The sequence below is a fragment of the Pseudopipra pipra genome, chromosome 2, assembly GCF_036250125.1.
Source record: "Pseudopipra pipra isolate bDixPip1 chromosome 2, bDixPip1.hap1, whole genome shotgun sequence".
Taxonomy (NCBI): Eukaryota; Metazoa; Chordata; class Aves; order Passeriformes; family Pipridae; genus Pseudopipra; species Pseudopipra pipra.
In genome coordinates this window covers 4814856-4839061 of record NC_087550.1, presented here as the reverse complement: position 1 = coordinate 4839061, position 24206 = coordinate 4814856, and the positions used below count along the sequence as shown (strand labels likewise).

Genomic DNA, 24206 nt, shown 5'->3' with positions numbered 1-24206 from the left:
CCGCGACGCGCGGCCGGGGCTGTGCGGGACGCGGCCGGCGTGGCCCGTCAGTCGGTGGCGGGGACGCTGCGGAGAGCGATGTCCGAGTGCGCGGCTGAGAGGGGGAGGATGGCGGGGCTGCTGCTCCTCTGCGCGGCCTCGGCGCTGCTGTTGGCGGCCGTGGGGGCCATCCCGCCGCCCGAGGAGGCGGCACGCATGGCACGCTTCGTCCTGCACAGCTGCGACTGGGGCGCGCTGGCCACGCTGTCGGCGCAGGAGGGGCTGCGCGGCCGCCCCTTCGCCAACATCTTCTCCATCAGCGACGGGCCTCCCGGGCCCTTCGGCGGCAGCGGCGTCCCCTACCTGTACCTGACGGACATGGAGATCTCCGTGCAGGACCTGGAGGTGAGCGGGGCGGGGGGTGTGAACAGCGTGAGCAGTGGCCACCCACGGGACACCCAGAGGAGCGCCCGGGGTACTGAGGCAGTGTCGAGTTTTGCTTGGTTACCTGCGCTTTTTCATCTCACTGGCAAGCGCTGGTTGGAGTTTCTTTTATTTTTTAAAAGGCTTGCGAAGGCAGCGCGGCAGCACTTGAGTTGACAGTGTGAGAAATAGAAACCCAGTCGGGCAATTTCCAATCAGAATTTTATTATATGATAAAAGCAAATTCAGCGCTGGGTGATCAGGGAAGGGGTTCAACAACTCCCAACGCCTGTCACACCCAAAGAAGACATTTGTTCTACATTTATTTCCAGCTACTACATGAATATTCATTATACCTAAGTATAAACATTACACATTGTTAGGTACGTGAGTATAAACATTACACAGATATTTCTTAACAAGAATGTTATCTATAAGCATCCATAATATATTGTTAAATCAGACTTTCAGCAGATGTTCGCTTGTTATCTATACAAAGTTATAGATTTTAAGAAAGGTGCTATTATCTAGCTAACTAAACAAAATTCTCTCACTATAAATCCTACACAAGGTAAAAGGGAGGTAACTTGTTTTATCTCTTTATAGGGGCCCAATTAAGTTTTACGAGTTGTTTTTCTTTTCTCTCCAGGTCATATTGACCTTACACTGTTTTCTCTTAATTAGCTCGAATCATTTTCTCAGTTTATCACAACAGAATCCCAGAATCTTAGAGTTGGAAGGGACCTTTGGAGATCATCCTGATGCCAAGGCAGGGTCACCTGGAGCAGGTGACACAGGAACGCATCCAGGCTGGTTTGGAATGTCTCCAGAGACTCCACACCTTCCTAGGCAGCTGTTCTAGTGCTCTGCCACCCTCAGCGTAAAGTTGTTCCTTGTGTTCAGGTGAAACTTCTTGTGGTTTAGTTTGTGGCTGTTCCATGGATGTCACCTCATTTATTATTATCCCTTTAGCAATTATTACCCCTTGAACAGCTGAGCATGAGCAGTGCTGTCCATGTTGACACTCAAAAGGCCTCCTGAGAAGTTCCTGCTCATCATGGCCTTGAGAAATGGCAGAAGCAGCACCAAATAGAGGAAGTGGCTGGAACTTCCAGAACCACCGAGCAGAGAAATAAGGCGCCACAGAACGTCACCAAAAAAAAAAATAAAAAAAAATCAAAAGGACTGGAAATTGGCAGTGTGGGACTTAAACAAAGAGGGCTCCTACACAGGCTGCTGAAGGAATAGTGATTAAATCTCTGGAGCTTACCGTAAAGGGAAGCACACAAGGAGAGGCAGCATTGGCATGCTGTGGCTCTGAGTGTGTGTAATTGGCCTTGTCCCAGATCTCTTGCCTGCCTGTGGCCAAGGGAGTTGACTGAAAACTTAGGGACATAGCAGTCGTGTGCCTCCTTTACAAGAAAACTTTTTTGTTGCAGTAGCTGCTGCAGTGTTAGTAAAAGAAACACAAACCACAAAATAATGGAAAATTTCCTATTGACTTTGTTTTATCATAAACCCTTTTTGTTTGTTCCCTGCCAGATTTTACTTTGTTACATTAAAATGCTTTAATTATGTATCTGAGTGCTGTAGAAATTTATCTAGTATAGCATCTCCCCCTCCACCCCAGCTACAGCCTTTTGTTTTCAGAATAACGTAAAAACTGCGGTGTGAACTGCTATTGGACGTTTCCCTTCAGAAGGCTCCTCAACAGATCCTTATTTTGCTGTTACAGGGCAGGAACACTTGACGTGTGATAGTCACGTGCAAGGGAGAAGGCGCTGAATAATCATGAGTCAGCTTTTTGTGTAGTTAAGCAACTTCCTATCTGTCAGGTGGTGGCTCCTGTTTCACGAGTTTGCTGGCACTCTGCTTAGTGTTTGAGTGGCTTTTGGGGGTTTCTTTTGGACATGAGCTCTTCTAGTGAAATTTCTGAAAGCAAGTGAACTTTCCTTGCTGGGAGATAATGAACCTTGGATGTGACACTCTGCATTAGGGAGTCCTGTTTTGCACCAATACTTTTCAAGCCACGCTCACCAAATTAGTTTTAGAAAAACAATCGGATACAGATTCTTTAATTTTTCAAGTTAGGTGTTTCTCTTAGGTTTTAAGAGGGTGTCTAAAATTCACTTTAAATTTCAAAAGAGCTGACTGGCTTAGAGCAGCTTGTTTTGAAGGGAGGAGTTGTTTGATTTTGGTTTAACTAATATAACTAACAGCTGTGAAATTCAGTTGGTTACCTTCTCAGTTACTCTTTGTCCTTCCACCAGAATTAATGAAATTCACTGTATGTCCTTTTTTTCTGTACTGTATGTAGTTATAAGAATATGTCATCATTTGAAGGTGAAATAGCTGGACTGTATATTGAGTTCAGAGTTTTGAGGAGTGCTGTTTTGTGACATTTGCATTTTATGCTAAAAAGCTTCAGCACACTTCAAAACTGGGCATTCTTTCAGATTCAGAGCTCATCTAAGTAGGCTTTCAGATACAGTCAGGAAAAGGTGATGACAGCTTTATTCTTTTTGGCAGTAATACCGAGCTGAATAAAGTACCAAGAGCTGAATAAAGTACCAAGAGCTGAAAATGTGGCGGGGATGACATTTTTCTTGCAAAAAGTATGTAAACCTCTTATCTTATTTCTTGCATTTCAGGTCAATTCAAATGCCTCCTTAACTGTGTCTTTGGCACAGACTCCTTACTGCAGGAGGCACAGATATGATCCCCAGAATCCCCTCTGTGCCCACATAATCTTCGTTGGGAGCATTGTGAAGGTAAGCAGCTGAAAGCTGGCACTGGACAAGGTTGTGTGCATCAAGTAGTGTTGTTTAGTGGGAGGAGAAGAGAAAGATTAGAAATTCTGTGCAAAAGCATGTGAAGAGATGTTATGTGCTGTGATATCCCAAGGCTGGTTTGTAGTTTGAGGAAAATGAAGTTTGCATTGATATTTGCAGGAGCTTTGTTGGCATGTTTTTAACAAGGAATTTGAGGGGACAACACTGTAATCTAGGAAGTCTCCCTCTTTCCCCTAGACGTGTTCTGAAACTAAGAAGTCTAAGACAACTCACTTGGAAAAGCCTTCATACTTCATTCACATCTCTCATGCTCAGCTAAATTCTTTGGTCCATACATTGTGACAAACGTGCATCTGAAACTTTGTTGAAGTAAATATTGGCCTGAGCAATGAAGTTACAATATTAAAGTTACAATATTAGAGCAATAAAGTTACAACAATAAAGTAACAGTATTAGAGACAAAGAAAGTGCAGTGTGTATCTGGTGGCATTGCTGCCAGGGCAGTATTCTTCCATGTACCAGTACTTTGGCATCTTATGGAAGGAATTTAGAACTGCATGTGTTATTCATTGAAGATTTTAATCCCGTCATTGAGGACAATGATTGAGGATGAGAAACAGTCATCATTGGATGACTTAGATCTTAGATAATAGTCTAAATGTTAGTGTTTTCACACCTCTGTGTTTGCACATTGCACTCAGCAATCTTTCAGTTGCTTTCCTGAGTTTCTCATTGACAATAGAGTTGGGTTATTTTAGTTAATTCTTCTCATACCATACTCGGAGCTCCAACTTGTTAATTTAACTCTTTAAATGTTTGCATATTGCACACTGTATGTTAAGTGCTGTCACACTTTTCAGCTTCCCTTCTCTGTAGGTTCTGCTGTACCATCCTATTTGTGTGTGTGTGTGTTTGCAAAGGGCTGAACACAGTTGAGATCTGTGTGAGTTTGAATGAGCATATGCAGAGGAGGTAAAATTACATATAAAACATCACTTTGTAATAATTCAGCAAGAATCCATACTCCTCTCTTTTGTGTTTTGTTGAAAGACTTATTCTTGTGTTGATGAAGTACTTTCTTGCTCATGCTATTTTTAAAAGCACCCTTTTGATTTAATGTTAAAATCAGCTGCCTTGGAACTTTTGTCTGTCTCACATACGCCACGCTGAAGATGAGTGGACTCTGCCACAGCAATGAGTCCCCTGTGACAGGGCATGGCAGAACTGAAAAGAGCACACTGCAGTCAGCAGTGTTTTTTTTAAACTAAAATCTGTCTTTACGTGACTACCTTACTGTAATACTTTGCTATTTTTTTTGTTTAGGTGAATGATTCAGAAGCAGTCTTGGCAAAAAAAGCATTATTCAGTCGCCACCCTGAAATGGAAAGTTGGCCTAAGGATCATGATTGGTTCTTTGCCAAATTCAACATCACCAATATCTGGGTCCTCGACTACTTTGGTGGATTGAAAATTGTGACACCAGAAGAATATTACAGTGTCAAACCTTAGTAAGTCCTGGAGTTTTTCATGCCTAACCCTTGCTGTATTTGAAACCTGTAAAACTTCTGGTTGTTAACAGTATGTACTATATACTACCTGTCTCTGGTTTTTATATTCATTTATGTCTTTTCTCTAAGTGGTCTGCTGGATGCAGTGTCTGAAGTCATAAGGTATGTTTGAATAGGGGATCCAACTGTGTAACAATATCAAATATAGTATCTGTAGAACTGTACATGATTAACTGCACCTCAGCTTAAGTAGTTTCTTGGGAGGAGGGACTCCTGTAGTGGGCACAGTCCTCTGAATTAATTGCAAGACAGATGATGTTTTGGTGTAATAATTAAAAGCAGCGAGACCATTCAGCATTTATGAAGCTGTATTAATGGGATCGCAGCAATATTGCTAATATATTTCAGAACAAAATTGCTGTTGAATCTATCATTATGGTATTAAAGTATAGAGAAATTGTGTTCTTTTGTCTACATAAAAGTCTTGAAAACTTTCAAATGTATTTTAGCTCAGTCAGCAATTATGCAATCATTTCACTCTTATTCTTACTCCTTGTAGGTGGGAGAAGATCCGTGTGATGCTGATGTGGAAATGAATTTACTTCGGCTGTTTCATGAAAGATTTAGTTTTCCTGTGTATTGTAGAGCTGAATTAATAACACAGTAAATCAAACACCTCACGTTGTTAATGAGCATGTATTACCCTTATAAGGCAGATTTAACTTCTCACTAACTCAAATCATGTCGTACTCAAAAACCTTTGTGCATGAGCCAAAACTAAATTTTATTCATTGGATGTGATTTTGGAAAGGTGGCTGACAGTCTGCATTCAGAAGTGTTGTGTTTACTGGAATCCAAAGGATTAGTCCAGTTCTAAAGCTTTCAATGCCTTAGTTGAATAATATGTTTGTGAGCACTCTCCAATTCTGTTTTATTTTTAATAACCAGTTTAGTTTAGAATTTTATGGCAAAGACCCACAGGATGGCTCAGCTGACTCGGCTCAGTGGAATGGAAAGCACTGCTTGTGTTACAAGGGTAAATGATGTGCTGAGTTCCCAAATCCTGTTAAGAATTTCCTTTGCACACTGATACACTCGCTCGTTTGAGCCGTTTTTTTATTTTGCTGCCTATGCTGAATGTGCTGTAGGATACAGTTGTATTTATGCAAACTGCACATGTACCTCAGGATAAGTTCTTGGTACCTCTTCAGTGGTTACATGCCCTGACCCTTTAATAGAAGCAGGTTGATAATACCTCAAGTATCTGACTTGAGTATAAGAAGAGTAGTGACTTGTAAATTCAGTGACACTCTTGTAAAGGATAAATGTTTTCTGATTAGGATTCTGAAATCTTCAGCTTTAGCAAGGTGTCAGTTTTTATTTCCCTCAGCAGTAGAACTGAGAAGATTTTTGGGTTTGGAAGCCTTACACATCACTTCTGGGTTAGTAACCCAGAAGGGAAAAATAAGCAATACAGTATGACACACATGATTCATGATTTGTAGAGAATGAAAGGTGTGCATAGTTATTTCTATGTTAAAATAACTTGCACACAACCACAAAAAAACCCCAGATTAATACCTTTTTACATTCTTTCTCATCTGCTGTGTGCTAAGTTCACAAACACTAAAAACTATTCATGAAAAACTAAGTTGGTTTTACAATGAGCAAATATTACCTAGTTGACCTAGAATGTGAGAATTTAGACTCCTTAAAGGCAGATTCTTATATAGAACAGTGGGATTTCTCATATAAAATCCCTACATCTTAATGTTGTTGTTATATCACTCCTTTTCTCAAATACTGGAATGATTTGTGAAAATATTTGTTATGTGACTTATTAAGTTTTCCTTCTCCAGAAAGGGAGGGAAGGTACTTTTTACTGTTCTTCTATTTTAAAACTAATTTAGGATAAAAAAACCTTACAATATGGAAATAATTTATGTTGAATAGGTAACACTGATATTTAATATGAAATTGAAAAGTATTTTTATATAAGGCATGACAATTGTGGAAACTCATGTGAATCTTTGTCATGGACTTAATCTTTGCTGTGAGAACACCTGAATGCATTACATGTCACCCTGTAACTTCTCATGTGTGAGACTGATGATGCTGAGCTTTTGTTAAAATTAAAATATTTTTTGACAAGCGGTGTCAAGTGTTATTTATTGCACGTTTGAGAATTCTTCTCTCCCTCCTGCTCTCTTTCACACAGGCACTCTCTCTTCAACATTTGTGTTTTATTGTTTCTCTGGAGTCTTTCATGCTTGCAAGGATAAGAGGGGAAAACATCCCTATTTACACATGGCTTTCCACTCCATGGATGAAACACTCTTTGTGTTTCACTTTCTTTCCTGCATCTAATACTGTGAAATGGAACATAATAACGGTGGAGTTTGTGAAGGTGAATATAAGGAAGCCTTATTTGATTATGCTTTTCAGCCAGAGCTTCTGCATTTTGACATGAAATCTGTGCCATTAGCAGGCAGGTTTTCAGCCATCCCCAGGAAAGCAGGGCTCCATCACATCTTAACAATTAACTGGAAAGACAAATACCATAATTCTTGACATTCCTTCTTCCTCCAGCAGCTTTCATTGCTGAGCATGACATCCTGTGGCCTGGGCTGTTCCTCTGGTCAGTTGGGGTCAGCTGTTCCAGGCATGTCCCTTCCCAGCTGTTCCTGCACTCTCAGACTCCTCGCTGGTAGGGCAGAACATAAATCATAACAAACATTTGTGTGTTATCAGGGCTGTTTAAAGCACAAATTCAAAACATAGCCCCAAACAAGCTGCTATGAAAAAAAACCCCAAAACCTCCATTCCAACCAAATCCAGTACACCATCTTCAGAAGTACCACTTCCATAAGGCTTGCTCTGTTTCTGGTTGTCCTGTCTCACTAGTACCAATTCCCAAGTCTTTTCTGATTGTAAGTGGAAGGGCTTTTTTCAGTAACAATCTTGAACCAGTTTTGTAACACTGCTGCATTTTATTGGAACAATTTTAGATCGTCCAAATCTCTTCACATTTGAAATTTGAAAGGACCTCAACCAGATGGGTTTTTTTTTGGAAAGTGGTGAACAACAGACTGGTTAAGATAGATGTACAGACCTAGATTTGAGATTTTGATCTGAGAAGCACTATCTGAAATTGTGTCTGAGCATCTCATTGAACATTTTTTGTGTGTTTTTATATGTAGAAGTGGAATGTAAAGGAGATGAGGGTATCAATCTCCCCTAGTGATAGGTATGTAAATGTTAATATCACTGACTCAAGAAAGTCACCAACTTGTCCTGTTTTTTCCTTGCCTCTTCTCCCTGTGTGCACCTTTGTTCTATTTGGCTCATTCAGGAACTTGCTTGTGAGCATGTTTCCTTTTTTCCTCATATCCAGAAGCAATATTGTGGCTTAGAAGAGGCCAAGGATAAGAAATTGATACAACTGCAAGCAGTGAATCAGTGTTTCAACCTCTGACTGTGTCCTCTGCCATGGCATGGTGGAACTACCTGGGCATATTCTCGACAGCAATGAAATCAGCCACCACATCCAGGGAGAGAAGTACCTGCCTTCATAGACAGGAATCTGAGTCGGGATAATTTAGGCACCTCACTAATTCACAGGATGTTTGTTAGCTGGGAATCTAATAAGGGTAATCACAGCCTGTCTCTCTAATGATGCAGTCATGTTCTTCCTTCTGCTTCCTACTGCATGTTCTTCCATCTTTGTGTTTCTTCTTGGCATTCAATTCTTGATTTTCAATTTCTCTCTTACATTTTAATGCAAGAGTTGTGCCCAGGAGGTTCTCGCAACGCGCTACATCATTACAAACTAGAACTTAAATATATCAGGCATTTGTTTAAACTTTTAGTCAGTTCTCTCTGGAATTAATTTCTTAGCTATTTAGTGATCTTCGCAATAAAATAGAGGTAGCTCAGAGTATTAGATTAATTTGTTTTCAAAAGGCTTTTCCTGAGTAAAACTATTGAATCTAGATTAAAAATCCAGTACACTGGTATATTATTGTTGAACACAAGAGGGTGCCATAGACTCACATTCGGCTTGAGTGCTAAATGTTTAATACTTAAAAGTGGTTATTGAATTCATCATAACTCAAAGATGCTGGAAAAGCAAACGACGGGGGTATAATACGAGCAAATTCTTTTTCTACAGTGCTTTACATTATGAATGCTTCCCTCCATAAACACAGCAGCCTGCTAGCTGGGAAAAAAAAAAGGAAGCATTCATCATTTTTTTTGTGTTTTGTAATCATTTTGTGCTGTGGAGAGCCAGAAGTAATATCCATGAAAATGATTTAAAGGGTTTTAAATTAAGAAACTCTAGTAAAGGAAATGGAGACAGGTATAGAATGCCTCGGAACATCAGCTGGGAGCTGCCACCTCCAGACTCTGCAGTGTTTATTTCTGCCAGTATAAGAATCCAAAGGGAGAGTGTTCATTAGTGTGGCAGTGCTTTGGCTTAGGCTTATTGTTAGCTGGATTAAACCACTGGTTTGTAATTTCCAGCAGTTAATTAATCTTGCATTCTTTCAGTGCCCCTGGTCCCTCTCCAATGATTTGGGCTGCCTGTGCAGGTGTTTGGGTGGTGAGGTAGAGCTGGGAAAGGCCTGGAGCTTCCCTTCTTTGCCTGGGACCTGTGCCAGAGCTTCCAGTGTGGGGTTTTGTATCTTGGTGTTAAGGCCCCTGCCCTGCCATCCCTTCCAGCTCCTCTGCCCTGGTAGAGCAGTTGGTCCTTGGTGCTCCCCAATAGTTGTATTTTGCCTGCTGGGAAGCTCAGTCCATGAGCCTCTCCAGCAAGACTCCTGGAGTCGCTCCCAGGGCTTTTTGACTTAAGAACTTTTGTGTCTAGAGGCTTCCTCTGGGTTTCTGAGTTGAATTACTGTGTAAGAAGATTAGACTGTGAGACTGTTTGTTCTGGGTATAGTGGTTAATGTTCTTCATAGCCTGGTTTTCTATGGAAACAAAGCTCAGGTAACATGTTGTCTGGGTACTTGTTTTTGTCAGATTTGTTTTTACTTAGTTGGATTCAGATCTGAAATCAGAAGTCTGACCTTGAAGCCACCCGGTCCCTATCTATGTCACAACAACTGGGAGCTCAAGAGAGGAAACAAACCCCAGTTCATGTCTACTAGAGTTACAAAAGTAATGAGTTTTAAAAATTGGAGTTTCGTTAGTTGTGCTGATCGTAGGGCTGGAGCCTTCTGGTTGAGTGCAACCAGGTATTCATTTTGTATCTGAAGGGGTGAGATTTTGTATTATTTAGTGGATGGTAGGTTTTAATCAAAGAACCTGATAGTTGTAATGATTGCTCTGAGTTATTTTTCCCCTCTAGCTCTTAATATCCTATAGAAAAGCCTTAACAATTCCCCACTACTATTTGCTTCTGATTCCTGCAGCTGTTAGCATTTCTTTGGCATAGAATTTCTGCAGTTTAAACAAAACAGATGCCATGTTCGTGGCGGTGGGTCCAACAGCTGACGTGGGTCTTGTTGAGAGAGGAAAGTCTCTCCCTCAACCTCAATAATTTGTTGTTGTGTGTGTGCCCATTGAGGTCTAGAATTGCTTCACGTTATTTTTGCTGCTGCCACTGACTCAGATTGTAAACTTTGCACCCTCAGTTCCCCCCCCCCCCCCATTTATAAAAATGTAAATAGATGACAGTTAGCAAGATTCATGTAATAATACTTGTAAATCATCTGGGGAATGTTTTTATGCCAGTGGAATTTATTTAACATCACCCAGTGCTAAAAAGTAACTGTTTCTAGATTGAAAGGTAGCAATTGTTTAGAGATAAGAAACAGAGAAATAGTTGCAGTATATGATTGTAAGAACAATGTGTGCTTCTTTCCTGTCACCATTTAGCCAAAAGCAGTCGCCTAATCGAGCATCAATTGGATTTTTGATTTGTTTTAAAAGCTTAAATGAATTTCAGATAATTTAATTAAGTTTTCCCCCAGATGAGCATTTGAAAAATGCAGAAGAAGTATGTGTTAGGCATGAAGAGAGGAAGAAAATAAAGGAAATGAAGATACTTGTCACATGCATTAAAATCTGACTTCACAATATTTTTATATTCATAAAATGCATAACCTTACTGATAAATTACATTCTGTACAGCCATGCAAGAAAATAATGGAGCTGCTCTATAATTAAAAAGAGTGTTTCCAAAATGTGTTTAGTGGTAAATTCCCAGGATTTTTCTGCATATATTTTAATGTAATTGGGGAATTTCACCTGCAATTAACAGGTGAAAATGCTGATGATGCAAGAGAGCTCAGTTTGACTAGCCTAAAGGAAAAGAAACCTTGTTCTTCCTTCTTAAGATATGACACAAGCAGTGCTCTCTTGAGTGCATTAAAAAAAATAATAAACCAGAACAGATAATGAAGGCTTCATTGAGGAGGAAAGAATAGGACAATACAGATTCAGTAGTCTCAAAACTGAGATGCAAAGAGCGTGTATTCTAACTTTCTACTAACAACTCCTTTAGACGTTTCCAAAACCCTTGTTGCACTGAAAATTTTAAGACCATAGGAGGAACAGGAAATGGTTAGTCACAAAAATCCTCAAAATAATAAATAGAAACCTGTTCTTGCACCACACCAGGGCCTGTTGATAACATCTCATAGGAAACGTGCTCATGGCTGTGTTTGTCTTTATGGTACTGCACAGGTGTTCCTTTTTATGTCTGGGGATTTTTTTCCCTCTTGTTGCATGTGTCAGGGTTTCTATTTGTTCAATGCAGCTGCAAGGAGTGGTGACAGTCAAGTGGATTTTCCTCAGAAAAGTAGTATTTTCACACACAGAGGGGAGCAGTTGTAGCAAGACCAACTTCTCTTGCCTCCCTGTTGGGAGCTGCCAAAGCAAGACCTGTAGTTAGACCTGTCTTCTTTCCAGCTCTCCATTTGCAATGCTGGCAAAAGTGCAGGGCAGGGACTAATCCTCTTGGAATGCAGCAATTATCACTAAATAAGTATTAATTGCTGCATTCCAAGGGGATTAGCACAGTTGAACCCAATTATGGCAAATCGAAGCTAGAGTGTAAGGCACTGCAGTGCATTGAAATGCAGTGAAGCAATGTAGGACTGTCAGTCTGCAGGTTTTGTCAATAAAAATTGTGGGCTTACACACCACAAACAGCAGACCATTTCAGTGTATTAGTCTCCTGCATGAATGGCATGTCTGGCTGGAGGCTACAGCTTGCCCACCAGTGAAAATTGTCACTTATTTAACACCCATTATCTTCACGTGAACATCTCCAGAAATGTTTTTAATACTTGTTGGGTTGGTTACGGTGCTGCCAGGTGTCACTCCCTGCTGGATCAGGGGCAGGACTGTGCGGTCTGTCTGGATGCTCCTGTCTCTAAAGTTGGCCAGCTCCTCCATCAGGTGATGTAGGAATTAATTTTGCCTGCAAGTGCTACCTGTATCAAATAGGCTTAGGAGAGCTTCTGATAACCGAGCTGTGCTCAATCCCAGCAGTCTGCAGCGATGATTACAGGCATATCTCTGTGGTAGCAACACACGAGCCAGAGGGCAGTGTGTAGTTATTTTTTTAATCCTCAGCTTGACTGTGGTGTGGGTTTGTTTTTTAGTTTTCGTTTATTTCCTGTTAAAACTGCAAACACTGCTGCTTTTTTTTCTTTTTTTTTTTTTTTTTGTAGCACTGTCAAAGCATAACCAGTAAGCATGAAAAGGGAATGTTTCTAGGGATGAATCAGCCCCTTGCATTAGAGCTGCTCCAGGATTTCTTGTGTCCAGAGGAAGAATGGCATATGGATGCACAGAAGCTGTTGAACGTATACCTTAACTATTTTATGAAAGATGTTATCCTTGCAGATAATGAGCTGCACCTTAACTGGCATTAAACACACTGACTTGTACTTGGGGACCACTTCAGTTCCCTCACCCATTCTGTTTCAGGAACCACAGATCAAATATTTGCAGTCTTCCCAGTGCAGGTAATTCTCGGAAATGCACTTTCCTCCACCTGTATGTTTAGATAAAAAGTCAAGTTTAGCTGAGAGCTTTTTTTTTTTTTTTAACACAGCAGGGAGGGTTTTATGTTTCCACTGTGGCCTTGACTGTATTGAGAAAAATAGCTTCTGGTTCAGCTGAACTAGGGTTGGCATTCATTTCTAGTCCAGGGTTAACAAAGTTCTTACGGTCTGAGTGAAGTGAGTAAACTGAAATGTCAGTATGGTTTAAACTGTTGGTAAAAATGCTTGTGTAAGATTGTCCAATGCACAGCGTGGCAGGAGATGCCGAAGGTTTTATGTGCTGTGTAGTTCCTAGAGATGCAAAGAATAGACAGGCTGAAAAGAAGGCGACACTGAGCAAACAATTCCTCACTGTGTAATTGCAAGCTGTGTGAACACAGAAAAGCTTTCTCCGGGAGACCACTTCCCCTTTTTCTTTTCCTGTTCTACTCGACTGCATATGATTTGCATCTCCCATGCCATGCTTGTGGTGTGAATAACTCATAATACAAGAATGAGTGCTCTTTTGTATACTTTCATTGTATTTAAATTATAATGATAAGTTTGTCTTTATTCAAAAGCTGAGGGATGGGGAGGTGAGAATTTCTAGAACTGTCATGCAAAGCCTTTTTCTGACTCTACCCACACTTCCAACTGAAGTCCATATACTCCATTCCTCTGACCTTTCCCTATCTAGACATCAAACCACACTGGCCCAACTGCTGTTCTCCCAGTGTGCCTGCTGTTGCCATTAATCTCCCTTTCTTATACAGCTCTTCATTTCTTTTCCTTACCTTTGGCCTCAACTCTTTATTCAAAGTGATAATTTGCTGGCTTTCTGCCGGAGGGAGAAGCTATGATCAATAACAGGAGGAGACAGGGGTCAGCAGAATAGTGATGAGCAGTGCCATCTGCTCCTCTGAAAATACCATTACCCAAAAATATCAATAACTAGGATGGTATTATTTTGGCTTTTGGATAAGACAACTGTGAGATTTAGGCAGCCTGCAGTGAGAGCAGGGGTCTTTTCCTGCTCACTAATTCCTTGTTTCAGCCAATCTTCTGTTGCACAGAGGCGTGGACTGAAAGGGCTTTATCCAGCTCGTGTTGGAATATAGAACATGTACCTGAGCACAGCCATTTCTGGGACTAATGACACCTTTTTCAGGTTCAGTGCACGGCAGCTCTCATGGGCTGTGCTTTGCTTTCTGCCGGCTGGTGACTCAGAGCCCATCTCCAGCCTTTCCTTGTAGCTTTTGGGGTAGAAGAACCACAAAGAAAACCCTCTCCAAGGCTGGGGAGAGAGCAGAGGCTCAGCAGTACTGTCTAGGTATCACAGAATGGCATGCTGCACTAGGTTTTGGGTGCTGGAGTAATATTAGTGTCTAGTAACTTCTGTGTTGACTAGCACAATATTTACTACATAAAAGGAAAGGATGGTTTTATCAAAGCCTTTGTTACTATAGACAGCAAGGTGACGAATTTCCTCCAAGAACTTCAATTTACTTTTCTTTCAAAAGATTATAGATACTTACTTCATGTGTACACAATAACTCTCATGCTGCCATACTCTTGGGAAATTGTTATCACCAGCCCTGTTCCTGTACCTGCTGGAGATGCACATTCCTCTTTCTTTTCTAAGAATTAGAAATGGGGGGGGAAAAATATTCAATTACACACTGGTGCTTCCTCTCAGCCTAAGCCCTGACCCTGAAGTGTATTAGTAGTACTACTGTTATAAACACTAAACACTTGGTGTTCTGTTGAGCTAGATGTGTTTTAGTGGGAGTGAGGCTGAGCCTTAAGGTTCATCTAATTAACATTTTCAAGATTTTCTAATTCATGGTTGTTTAAAATGAGCTTTTAGTTATTGTTGTTAATAAAAGTGGAAATTTTTATTTGTCCACATTTGAAAAGAGCACAATAATGTGAGACTTCTTACAAACTGGGAGGTGGCATCACTGTGTCAAGTTTTGTGATTTTCATGTAAATGCCCTACATGCTTTGCTGAGAAATGACTTGTCTGATACCTCCTCCTCGGGAAGTTTTAGAAAAAAACTCCAGATTTCACTTTTCTTAGTTTCATTTTGTTATGCTGGGCTTTTTCCCTGCTCTATTGCTCTAAATGGATCCCAGTCAGCTGCCCCATGTAGGCAGGCACAGGAGAGCCAAGGGGTGGCAGGGGCTTAGGGCAATGTGGGAATCACTGCAGCCATCGTGCTGGATGGACAAAATGGAGCTGTGGGAAGCCAGGCCTCTCCCACGTGGCTGCTGGGCAGACCTGCTTGGTTTTGTCACTCCAAGGACTGCAACATGGGGCTGAAAAACCTTATCTCTCAGACTGCAGTCACCTTCAGACCTGCTCCTGGGATGTGCTGGTGCGCCTCGGGATCTGTGGCTGGAGGACAGCTCCAAGCAGCAGGCAGGTTGTATCCCATGACCCACTCAGCAGGTAGGAGTGTCAGGCATAGCTACAGGCTGCCAGGCTTTCTGTTCCAAACGGAGTGAGGAAGAGATGCACACTGTGCTCTCCCACAGGGATGACCCAGGCTCTGCTCCCTACGGGCTGTGGGGACTCGGGGGACAAAACGGCTCTCGAGCTCTGCAGGCACTGACACCCCTTCAAAATACAAGAGTGCCATGTGTTCACATTAAAAAGCATCTGCATTTCAAAGATAGGTACCTCTGCAGAGAGCCAGGCAGGACCAACTGAGCTGATATTTTATGTCCTGTGGGTGCTCTCTGCAAGGACAGGCAAAGCCCAGCTCTCCCTGGTGCTGTCCACCCCACAGCCCTCAGAGCGCAGCCGCTTCCAGTTGCTCGTGGCAAAGCTGTATTTCCACTAGATTTAGAAATGAGCTTTACATCCATACCACTTTAGCCAGTTATTGTTCAAGAGCAACTTATAGCTTCCAATTTTAAACTACTATTTATGCCATGTGTTGCACAGTGGGAATAGTTAAGTAGATCCCTTTTGAATTCAGGCCAAACTGGATACCAGGTACAGAGACCAGCAGCTGCCGCCTTGGGGATGACCCAGGAAGCACTAGACAAAGTGGAAAAAAACCACCCCCCTGAAAACTATCTCACGAAGAGCAAAAGGGTGAATAAAAATACAAAAGGAAACCCCAAACATCAACACTGAGAACGCAAACCCCAGCCCTGAGAGGCTGTGAAGGCAGAGGAAGCCGGCAGGTGGACTCCAAAAGCCCTCATAGGAGGTGAGCTGCTTCCTGTGGCGGTGGCACACGAACAGAGCCCGTGCAGGAGCCGCTTCTCCTCCGTGCCTGTGGCCTCCTGCTCCCACAGCACCGTCCGGGCGAGCAAGATGAAGTGGAGGAGGATCACCATCCTTGCCACCCTCCAGGCACAGCTCCCAGCCACAGGTAAGGAGGGCTTTGGTTTCATGAGGGGCTATCTCAAAGCTCTTTTGAGGAAAGGGCACGACGTTCCTGCGGTGGGTTCCCCACCATTTTGGTAGCAGGAGGGTGTCTGCACGAGCACCTCAGCCACGTCTGTCCTCCTCCTCGTGGCTGGAATCATGGCCTGCTGGGACCAAGGCAGCAGGATTGGCCGTGTGGAACTTCCCTGGGGTAGAGAGACGCTAGGGAGGGCTGGGATGAGATGCTGTTCTCCTGCTGGAGCAGCTGCCACGGCTGAACAGCAACTCCTGATTAAATAAGGCCCTCAGCTGGGCAGCTTTCCTTGCAATTTAAAAGGGGAAATGAAAAACTAGTTGTTTGCAGTAATCTGCACAGGAGAGGCTTTTTTTGAGTGAGGCAAGATGAGAGCCGTGCTGGTGGCTGGTTTGCAGCCCACGGCACACCCGGCAGGCGGGAAACGGGGGCACAGGTGGTGAGAGAAAGGGTAGGGACCTTCCTTCCACGCCCCTGCCTTCATGCTTGCCTCCACTAGGCACAGCACAAAATTTAAGCCACTTTTACCTCCGTGTGTTTACTTGTGTGCTGCATACACTGGCCCTGCTCGGGCACAAAGTGAAGCAGCTTCAGTGGGCACAAATCTTCGGAAATCGTGTCAAGTTTGGGAAGGAGAAATTTATTTCTTAGTAAGTAGCATAGTAGATCAAAAGAGCAACAAAATTTACGTCTGGAGAAGGCCTCAGCCAGGGTCTGAATGTGGAGAATTCAGGCCACGTTTGAGCTTGCATTAAAGCAAAATCCACCGGAAGAGTTTCACCCATGACAGACGCCCCAACTGCATGTAACAAACACAGCATCCTTCAACTGGAGAGCTTTGGGGACTGCCACAGACTTTATTTCAGAGTTTTCTGGACATGACTGGAGGGTTTTGCAGCTGCTTGCTAACACCATCGGACCAGTTCTGGTTAATTTGTGGAGGTTCTGTTTCAGGAGAGTTTTAAGTGGAGTTTTATGCTCTGTGGCAGACCCTGCCTTCTGATCACCCTCTGTTCAACCTCTGGGGCCTCTGTCCCTCCCTGACACCCAAGTATGATCCTGTATTTACAGCATACTTCTGGTACTTCTATTCTGTACACTGCTCTGTATCCACAGATACACGTAAGGGCTATGAAGGTATGGAAATTACTTCAGGTCAAAATGCAAAAACATCTTTTTTGCATCTCCTCCTTTTAATCTGTCACAGAGTACCAGTAGTTCAGGCCCCTCTTTGTACATTTTCAGCAGAAAACGTTGACTGAAAAATACATAATGCAGTTTGCAGGTGGGTAAAACCCATAGGGGTCTCTGCTGCAAAGCTCTTATTCACACTCACAAGGAATACACGAGACTGAGTTTCAAACTGGATACTGTTGTCGTTGGAGATGTTTGCCTATGGGTTTGAGGGAAACAATTTTTGACTGGATACCTGGAATAGCTTGAAGAATTTAGCCTAAATATTGAAGTATTTAGCCTAAGAAGAAATACAGGACAAAACATGTGGAATTGTTGCTACGTTACTGATGCAAAATAGACAGTAACAAAAATAAGATTGCCATGAATGTAGTTCAAAGATGAGACTGAAAAAAAAGGGGGTTTCTGCTCAGAGATATGAACAGAAACAAATATTTTCTGCTGCCTGGAGTGTTTTCAAGCTTCCTTAGAGTTCACTTCTAGAGTGACTTCTAGAGAAATTAACTTTTTTTTTTTTTTTTAATAAAACAAGCTGGGAGTGGACAGGCTCAGAAAGCTGGGTATCTCCTTACAGTGAGTTCATTCCACTTCGCTGTAGTGTGTTTGTGCTTATTCTTCAAATGGTTGGTTGAAAGATGCCACCAAGATCAGCACTGATGAACTTGCAAAACCTTTCTTTTTGAACTTTTGAGTACTGGAGTAAATGTCACGCATGAGAAAAAGAAATGTTTTAAAATAAGTAATTCTAGAGATGGATCATGAATTCTGATGCAGATTTTCAATTATTGACACCAGACCACAAATTTCAAAATGCTCAGATTTGACCTTTAAGCAGTAACAGAAGGAAGCCATATCATATGCACTTTAATTTTCCTTATTCCCCCCTTCAAAGGTACAGAGGTGTACATCTGGAAGTTCAGTTGAGGTCCCCTTATAACCCCTCTGTTAAAAACTGCATAAAAATTAACAATTTGAATTTCTGAGCAGATGACTTTGTCAGTCATGTTGTTCACTGAGATATAAGAAGAATATTAAAAGACTTCTACCCAAATATCACAACTAAAATGGCAAAAATCTTCATACTGTTCACAGAGCTTTTAGTCTGAAGTATGACAGGCTTCAATAGCAATAAAACAATCCTGTGGGCAATATTATAGAATTGCTCCCTGCTTTTTTTAAGGCTGAGACGACACTTTGGTTTGTACAAATACACATCACACATGTGTAAATGAATATATGTGCAAGAGTTTAAGAATAGCCCTTCCCTGTTCATCACTTCTTTACAAACCCACTTTTCTCAGAATTCTCTGCTAACCAGAACTGGGCAGTGTCCTGTTTTTTGCTGACTCCACGGGAACTAAAAATGTCAGTCTTTACCAGATATTACTTGCACAGCTTGTTTTCTCAGTATTTTTCTGCTCTGCATGACTGTGTGTGTTCTGCCCATTGGGTACCATGATGCCAGCAGCCTTTTTTCAGTCAGTTCACAGAAAGGTAACAGGTCTTAGCGTTAATTTTTTTCCTTCCCTTTCATCAGATGATTTCACTGGTCTACAGACTACAAGATTTCCAAACCAGAAGTTGTTTACAAGCTTGCCTGAGAAATCCAAACAAGTAAATTCAGGCTATTTCCGCCACCATCCCCACGTCCTTAGGTGCTGTCTGAAGTTCTCCTGGCTGAATCCTTGTTACACCTAGGGGGAGAAAAATATTTAAAGGCTTAATTTTACCTGTTTTATTTCCTTTTCCTCCTGCCTGTTCACAACGATTCATTAATAATTCATGGGGGAAAACTATGAACTGGCACATTGGTGAATGGAACAAAATGCAGGCAATGTAGCCTTTCTTTGTAAAGGGACATTTCTGAGCTCTTGCAGTGCCATGTTCAATTCTCTGATGCTTGTTACAGAGTAAGTGCTTTCCATCTGAACCCTTCTGAGCAAAATTCCTAATGAGTGAAGTAACAAGCTAACGATTGTATTCTTTTTGGGTTTTTATGTGTGCTAGATGGGAAGGATATACAAAATAGAGAAGGTCGTCTGCAAAATATATTTATATTTCTTCTCTGTGTGTGTGTGTTCTGCTTAAGTAAGGCTATGTGGATAAAAAACCAAAGTGGGGTTGGAAAAGAGCTTCACTAGCAGCTTAAAGGGGATAAGAAATTCATTTATAAATGAACATTCACGTGAGAAACATTTTTGACAGCCATTTTCTGTTGTTCACACAGAACTGGAACTGTGACTAGCACGATGGGTAAACCCTGCAGTAAGGAAAAATACATAGCTAGGAAACAAATAATTTATTTTTCTGTATCTCCAAACTCTAACCAGTGTCCCTTTAAAAAAAGAAAGAATAAATACTTGTTTACACAATTGTGGGCAACCACCGAATCCCCCTCCCCTTCCCCAGTTCACCATATATTTGAATGTGTATATTGTGAGTGGAACTGTAAGATGCATCAGCTATTCTGGTAAGAAAATAGAACACATTTTTAAGGGGGCATGAATAGAAGATATAACTTGTTAAAATACTACTTAAAATATATATCCTATTAAAGGTGTCTGCTTTTTCCATGTGCATGTGCACTTGTAAGTGTATTGCTGATTTTCACTGTTCTGCTGACACGACTTTAGCCATCAGCTAAATTAAAGTTTCACTCCTGTTTCTTTTTAGTGCTAATAAATACATGCTATTCCAGATTTTGTGAGAAGCTGAAATTTTGCAGATTTTTCTAATTTGTGCTCCTGTATAAGGTAATACTTCGAGACTCAGTCTGAATATTGTTTTCTTAATTAAATTCATCTCTGGTCCTTTAAAGAATACATAGTATTTTTAGCTTTTAAAGTATGACAGTCCAACTCAGATTTTTTTTTTTTTCAGGAAAGCAACGAACGCATTTATTTCTACTTTGTCCTACGCAATTGGTTTATAACTTCATATTAGAGATAAAATGTGCAGGCAAATGAAAAGCTTAGTTTACAGTTCTTCGATCTACTCACTCAAACGCACAGATCTCGGGAGGCAGTGGAAATGCCTGTGTTTATCCACAGTGGATATATCCATCTTGGTGAAAGTTAGACTTACCAATATGCAGTTGTTCAGTCCTTTGGCAGTTGAGTTATTAAAAATAGAAGTAAAACCAGCTCTCCTGAGCCTCAGAGATCACCAGCACGGTGTCTGTACAAGTTCTGTTTCAGTGGTAGAAGCCATCTCAATTCTTGAACCATGTAAATTGGAAATATTTCATTCCCTACAGATTTTCTAGGAATAAACAAACCACCAAGCAAACTCTGGAAGCCCTTCATGTATTTTTTTTCTCAGTTCTTTGTTATAAGCCTGTTAAGTCTTATAAGAAGAAGAACAGCAAGTTTGGAGCTTTCCCATCTTTATGTACTTTCAGTATATGAGAGTATGTTAAACACTGTGCTTCTGGTCAGCAGTTTGTGGAGCCTGATGGAATTCTCATACTATCTGGCCTATTTCTTTCATGAGATGTATCTGTAGTGAAAATTTCATCTATATCCCGACTCTTTCTGAGCAGCAGAATGTTCCTTTTACTTTGTTTTGTATTTTTAAGCGAAGGAGAAGCCATAATGATAACACAACTCATTGAAAGCTCAGATAACACAGAGGTGAAATATATTCCAAATTAGAATTTGATGGAAGCTGACAAGGGAAAAGAGTTGGAAACTTTTCCACAAATGATAGGGTAAACTGTAGTAGGACGCACCGAGTAAGTCTAGAGGGTGGCTAGTTATCAATACTTGTGGGTTTTTGTTTGGTTTTTTTTTAGGAAATCTCACCATATAGGATTTACTTAAAATTTGAGCTGTTGTCTTAGGTGAAAATCTTAACTTTCACCAAAAGTAAACTTTTCTAGTTTCCTAGTAAACTTTTCTAGCTTGTAAAGAAAACCTTTAAAATGCAAGCCTGCATGGCTCCAGAAACAGAAAGAGAGAAAACCTGCTATATAACCTGTCACTTAAAATTTATGTGTTTTTTTTTTTAAAGGCAATTGCTATTTTGGGGGGTGATAGGCCAGCCTGACTCAAAATGCTGCAATGCTCGTGGTTGGCAAGCACTGCAAATAGTTTCCTCATCAAAAAGAAAGGCACATCAAGCATTTCGAACCCGAGAACACTTAAAGAGGGTTTTTTAAGACCCCCAAAACTTGTAGAATAAAAATGAATTAGCGAATTTTGCTCCTTAAGTCACAGTAATGGTCTGAAGCACTTTTCTAATGAGATAAGATGCTATATCCAGGAAGTTAATGAGGCAATACTAATTTGGGTGGTGTTTTTTTTCAAGTAAGCATACACTGGCCATTGAATAAAGACCTATGCGGAAAACAACCCAAACCTTTTCCTGTTTGTTCATCCAAATTTTATAATCAGCGTGTTCCAGCCAAGAGCCACGGGTGTTTTGCATTCATTTCCCTTAGAATGTTGCTCTCGTCTGCATGACGGCGAAACCTGGAACAAGCAGAGCCAAATATTTACAAAAACGCTTCCCAAACATTCAGGGCACCGGTGTGCACTGTAAATCCATTTGAATTCCCCGAGGTGTGTATCTCCTCACAAAGCCAACTGAGGCTTGGGAAGGACAGAAAAGAAACACCTCCAGCTGGTGACCGTGAGATGGGTGCAAACGATCCCTCGCACGCGCGTGGATCCCGCGAGTGGAGCGCGGTTCTTGGGGTGGGCACGTGGATGTAAGAGCAGGGCCCAAACTGACCAGGCACTTTGCTTGCAAACCATTTATATTGAATCAGATCATGTAGAAATTCGGCTCAAGCTAAAATTTAACTAAAATTTAATTAATCCAGTAATTTACTCAGATGAATTTGAAGCAAGAGTTTGGTATGGTTTGACAGTGTCACTTCTTATATACTGTCAGCAAATGCCATTTCAGCCAAAGAGATCAACTTCCTAACGTTAGTTCCTAGTCATCAGATGTTTGTTTTGCCATTCAGAAATAGCTGAATGGTTAGAATGACTCCTTTAAAAATTATACATAAACTGGATTCCCCGCTTGGGACCTTGCAGCTCCCTATTAATACAGCAGAATTTTAAACCTTTGCAAACTAAAACTGAGACTCCTATAATATTATACATTGCAGTATGTTATTACTATAACATTGGCTCATTTGTTTGGTCACATATCAGCAAGCTTCAGTCAGAGAACCCAATATCAAGTCTTTGGGAGGAGTAATTTCTGTGTTTTTCCGCCGCGTGTTGTTGCAATGTACGTTGTTTACCATCCAGCCGTGTGAAAGCAACTTCAGGAAAGAAGTCTTACCAGAAGGATGTGGAGTCCTCTCCCTCTCTTTCTGTCTCTGTTTCTCTCCCCACTGAGGTAAATTTGCACAGTATCACCACTTTGGGCTTTTATGGAAGGAAGGTAATTTCGGCAGCACTTGGTGCAAGCGTGCAGGTGCATTTCTGGAGATTGCAGAAATAGAATAACAGCTTGCAAGTTGGGTTAATAATCACACTCTAAAGGAAGGAAGGTGGAATACAGAGGGAGAGAAATACTGTATCGTTGGTAACTTGTATAAAAGCCTACCTTACTTCCAAGAAGCAAGTAACCCATTCTGTGAATTACTCTGAGAATAGTTGCTCTGTTCATAAAATGTCTTGTAGCAACTTAGTGCCATTTGATAAGTTTTGAAAGAATGTTATTTAAATTCTACAGATTTCTTTCTAAAAACTTGCTGTTAATCTTCCGAGTTCATTTTTTATTTTATGGTCTATTATCTAGAGCTATGATACCTCACTCAGTGTCCACAGGTGAAATCATTCCTAAAGCCTTAACCATTATAGACTAAAATCTCTTAAGGGAATTTTCAGAAGAAGTTTATGGGAGCAGTGCTGTGTGAAGTATTGTCAGTGTGCCTTTTTGCTGTTTGATTTTTTTATTATGACTTTTTATGTTCATATTCCCCAGGAAACGCAAAAATACTTGCTACTGATATTGGTTCAGCACTTACTAGTCTATGGGCATTTGAAGAGTTACAAATGCAACACAACCAGAGTAATCCATGTGATAATTAACTGACTCTGGAGGTTTATATTAGGGATGGATTTGACCTCATTCTTGTTTGTTACCTGCCATTTTTTCCCCTCTTTTACCTGTAACATACTCTTCATTAGGCACGGGCCTCTGGTTCTTTCAGTCTCTTTCTGGACATGTAAATTCTCTGCCTAAGTTTTTCTGGGAGGTTTTGCTGATGAATGAAGTAGAAGAGTGAAATATTTGCAGGCAGGAAGCTTAAAGAGAATTAGTGAAAGTAGAGTGGGAAGACCCCATCATTTTCAACACCTTTCAGAGAAGGAAAAGGAATTACTGTATCCCATCACTAGTTGCCTAATGTTTAACCTCTTAAAACTATTGATCTTTTTAAATGTAAAACTGAGCATTCATGTATTATGAGCATAACTATACCAGTGGACCAGAGAAGATAAACAAGGTTAATCCGTCTGGATTTCAAGCAGAAGTTCAAACACCATTACAGTTACTTTAAAAAAACCGAGCAACTAACACATGCCAGAAAGGCTTTCTGGGATTTAGCCTCTCAGAATAAGCATCTAAACAGGAAAGAAAAAAAATATCTCTGAATCTCTTTCAGTGAAATGAATTTTAATTATGTTTTCAGTAGGACCCGTTCTCACTCTTATTGGAGTAGGGAGGTGATGGGAGCTTTCCCTACACACAGCCCCGTGCCCTGTGTGAGCAGAATTGTGCAGGGAATGCTGATTCCTGCTCCATCTGGGTCAGGGCACACATGGGTGGCCGTGCTCTGCTGACGAGCTGTAAAATGCCCTCGTTTGAAAGCCCAAACCCCCCGCATGGGGTGATTGCTTTTCCATCCCCAATTTTGGCAGATGACCTCTACTT

At 41.2% G+C, this 24206-nt stretch overlaps 2 protein-coding genes across 4 annotated transcripts in view; both read left to right on the top strand.

Moving 5' to 3' along the window:
• The first annotated feature begins 25 nt into the window (after window positions 1–25).
• Window positions 26–6853, top strand: CREG1 (cellular repressor of E1A stimulated genes 1). 2 transcript variants are annotated; one of them, XM_064643546.1, is made up of 5 exons: window positions 26–384; window positions 3054–3173; window positions 4518–4702; window positions 4832–4864; window positions 5262–6853. In XM_064643546.1, the coding sequence occupies exons 1-5, from the start codon at window positions 79–81 to the stop codon at window positions 5296–5298; spliced, it is 681 nt and encodes a 226-aa protein (XP_064499616.1). In that variant the 5' UTR covers window positions 26–78; the 3' UTR covers window positions 5299–6853. The 2 variants fall into 2 exon arrangements, with proteins under 2 accessions (XP_064499616.1, XP_064499620.1); XM_064643550.1 differs by lacking the exons at window positions 4832–4864; window positions 5262–6853 and having other exon boundaries at window positions 4518–4703.
• An 8767-nt stretch (window positions 6854–15620) lies between these two features.
• The window catches only part of CD247 (CD247 molecule), a 51553-nt gene continuing 42967 nt past the window's right edge, over window positions 15621–24206 (top strand). The window contains exon 1 of one of the 2 annotated variants that reach the window (XM_064643516.1): window positions 15621–16085. In XM_064643516.1, coding sequence (XP_064499586.1) covers window positions 16028–16085 — 58 coding nt within the window. In that variant the 5' untranslated portion in view covers window positions 15621–16027. The remainder of the gene's footprint in view (window positions 16086–24206) is intronic. The other variant, XM_064643519.1, reaches the window with a different exon arrangement.

Excerpts from the sequence above, each read along its gene's own strand:
- CREG1 (XM_064643546.1), top strand. The coding sequence starts at position 79 with ATGTCCGAGTGCGCGGCTGAGAGGGGGAGGATGGCGGGGCTGCTGCTC. Across the intron at positions 4,703-4,831 it reads TATTACAGTGTCAAACCTTA|TGGTCTGCTGGATGCAGTGT; the intron begins GTAAGTCCTGGA and ends CTTTTCTCTAAG. Across the intron at positions 4,865-5,261 it reads GCAGTGTCTGAAGTCATAAG|GTGGGAGAAGATCCGTGTGA; the intron begins GTATGTTTGAAT and ends TACTCCTTGTAG.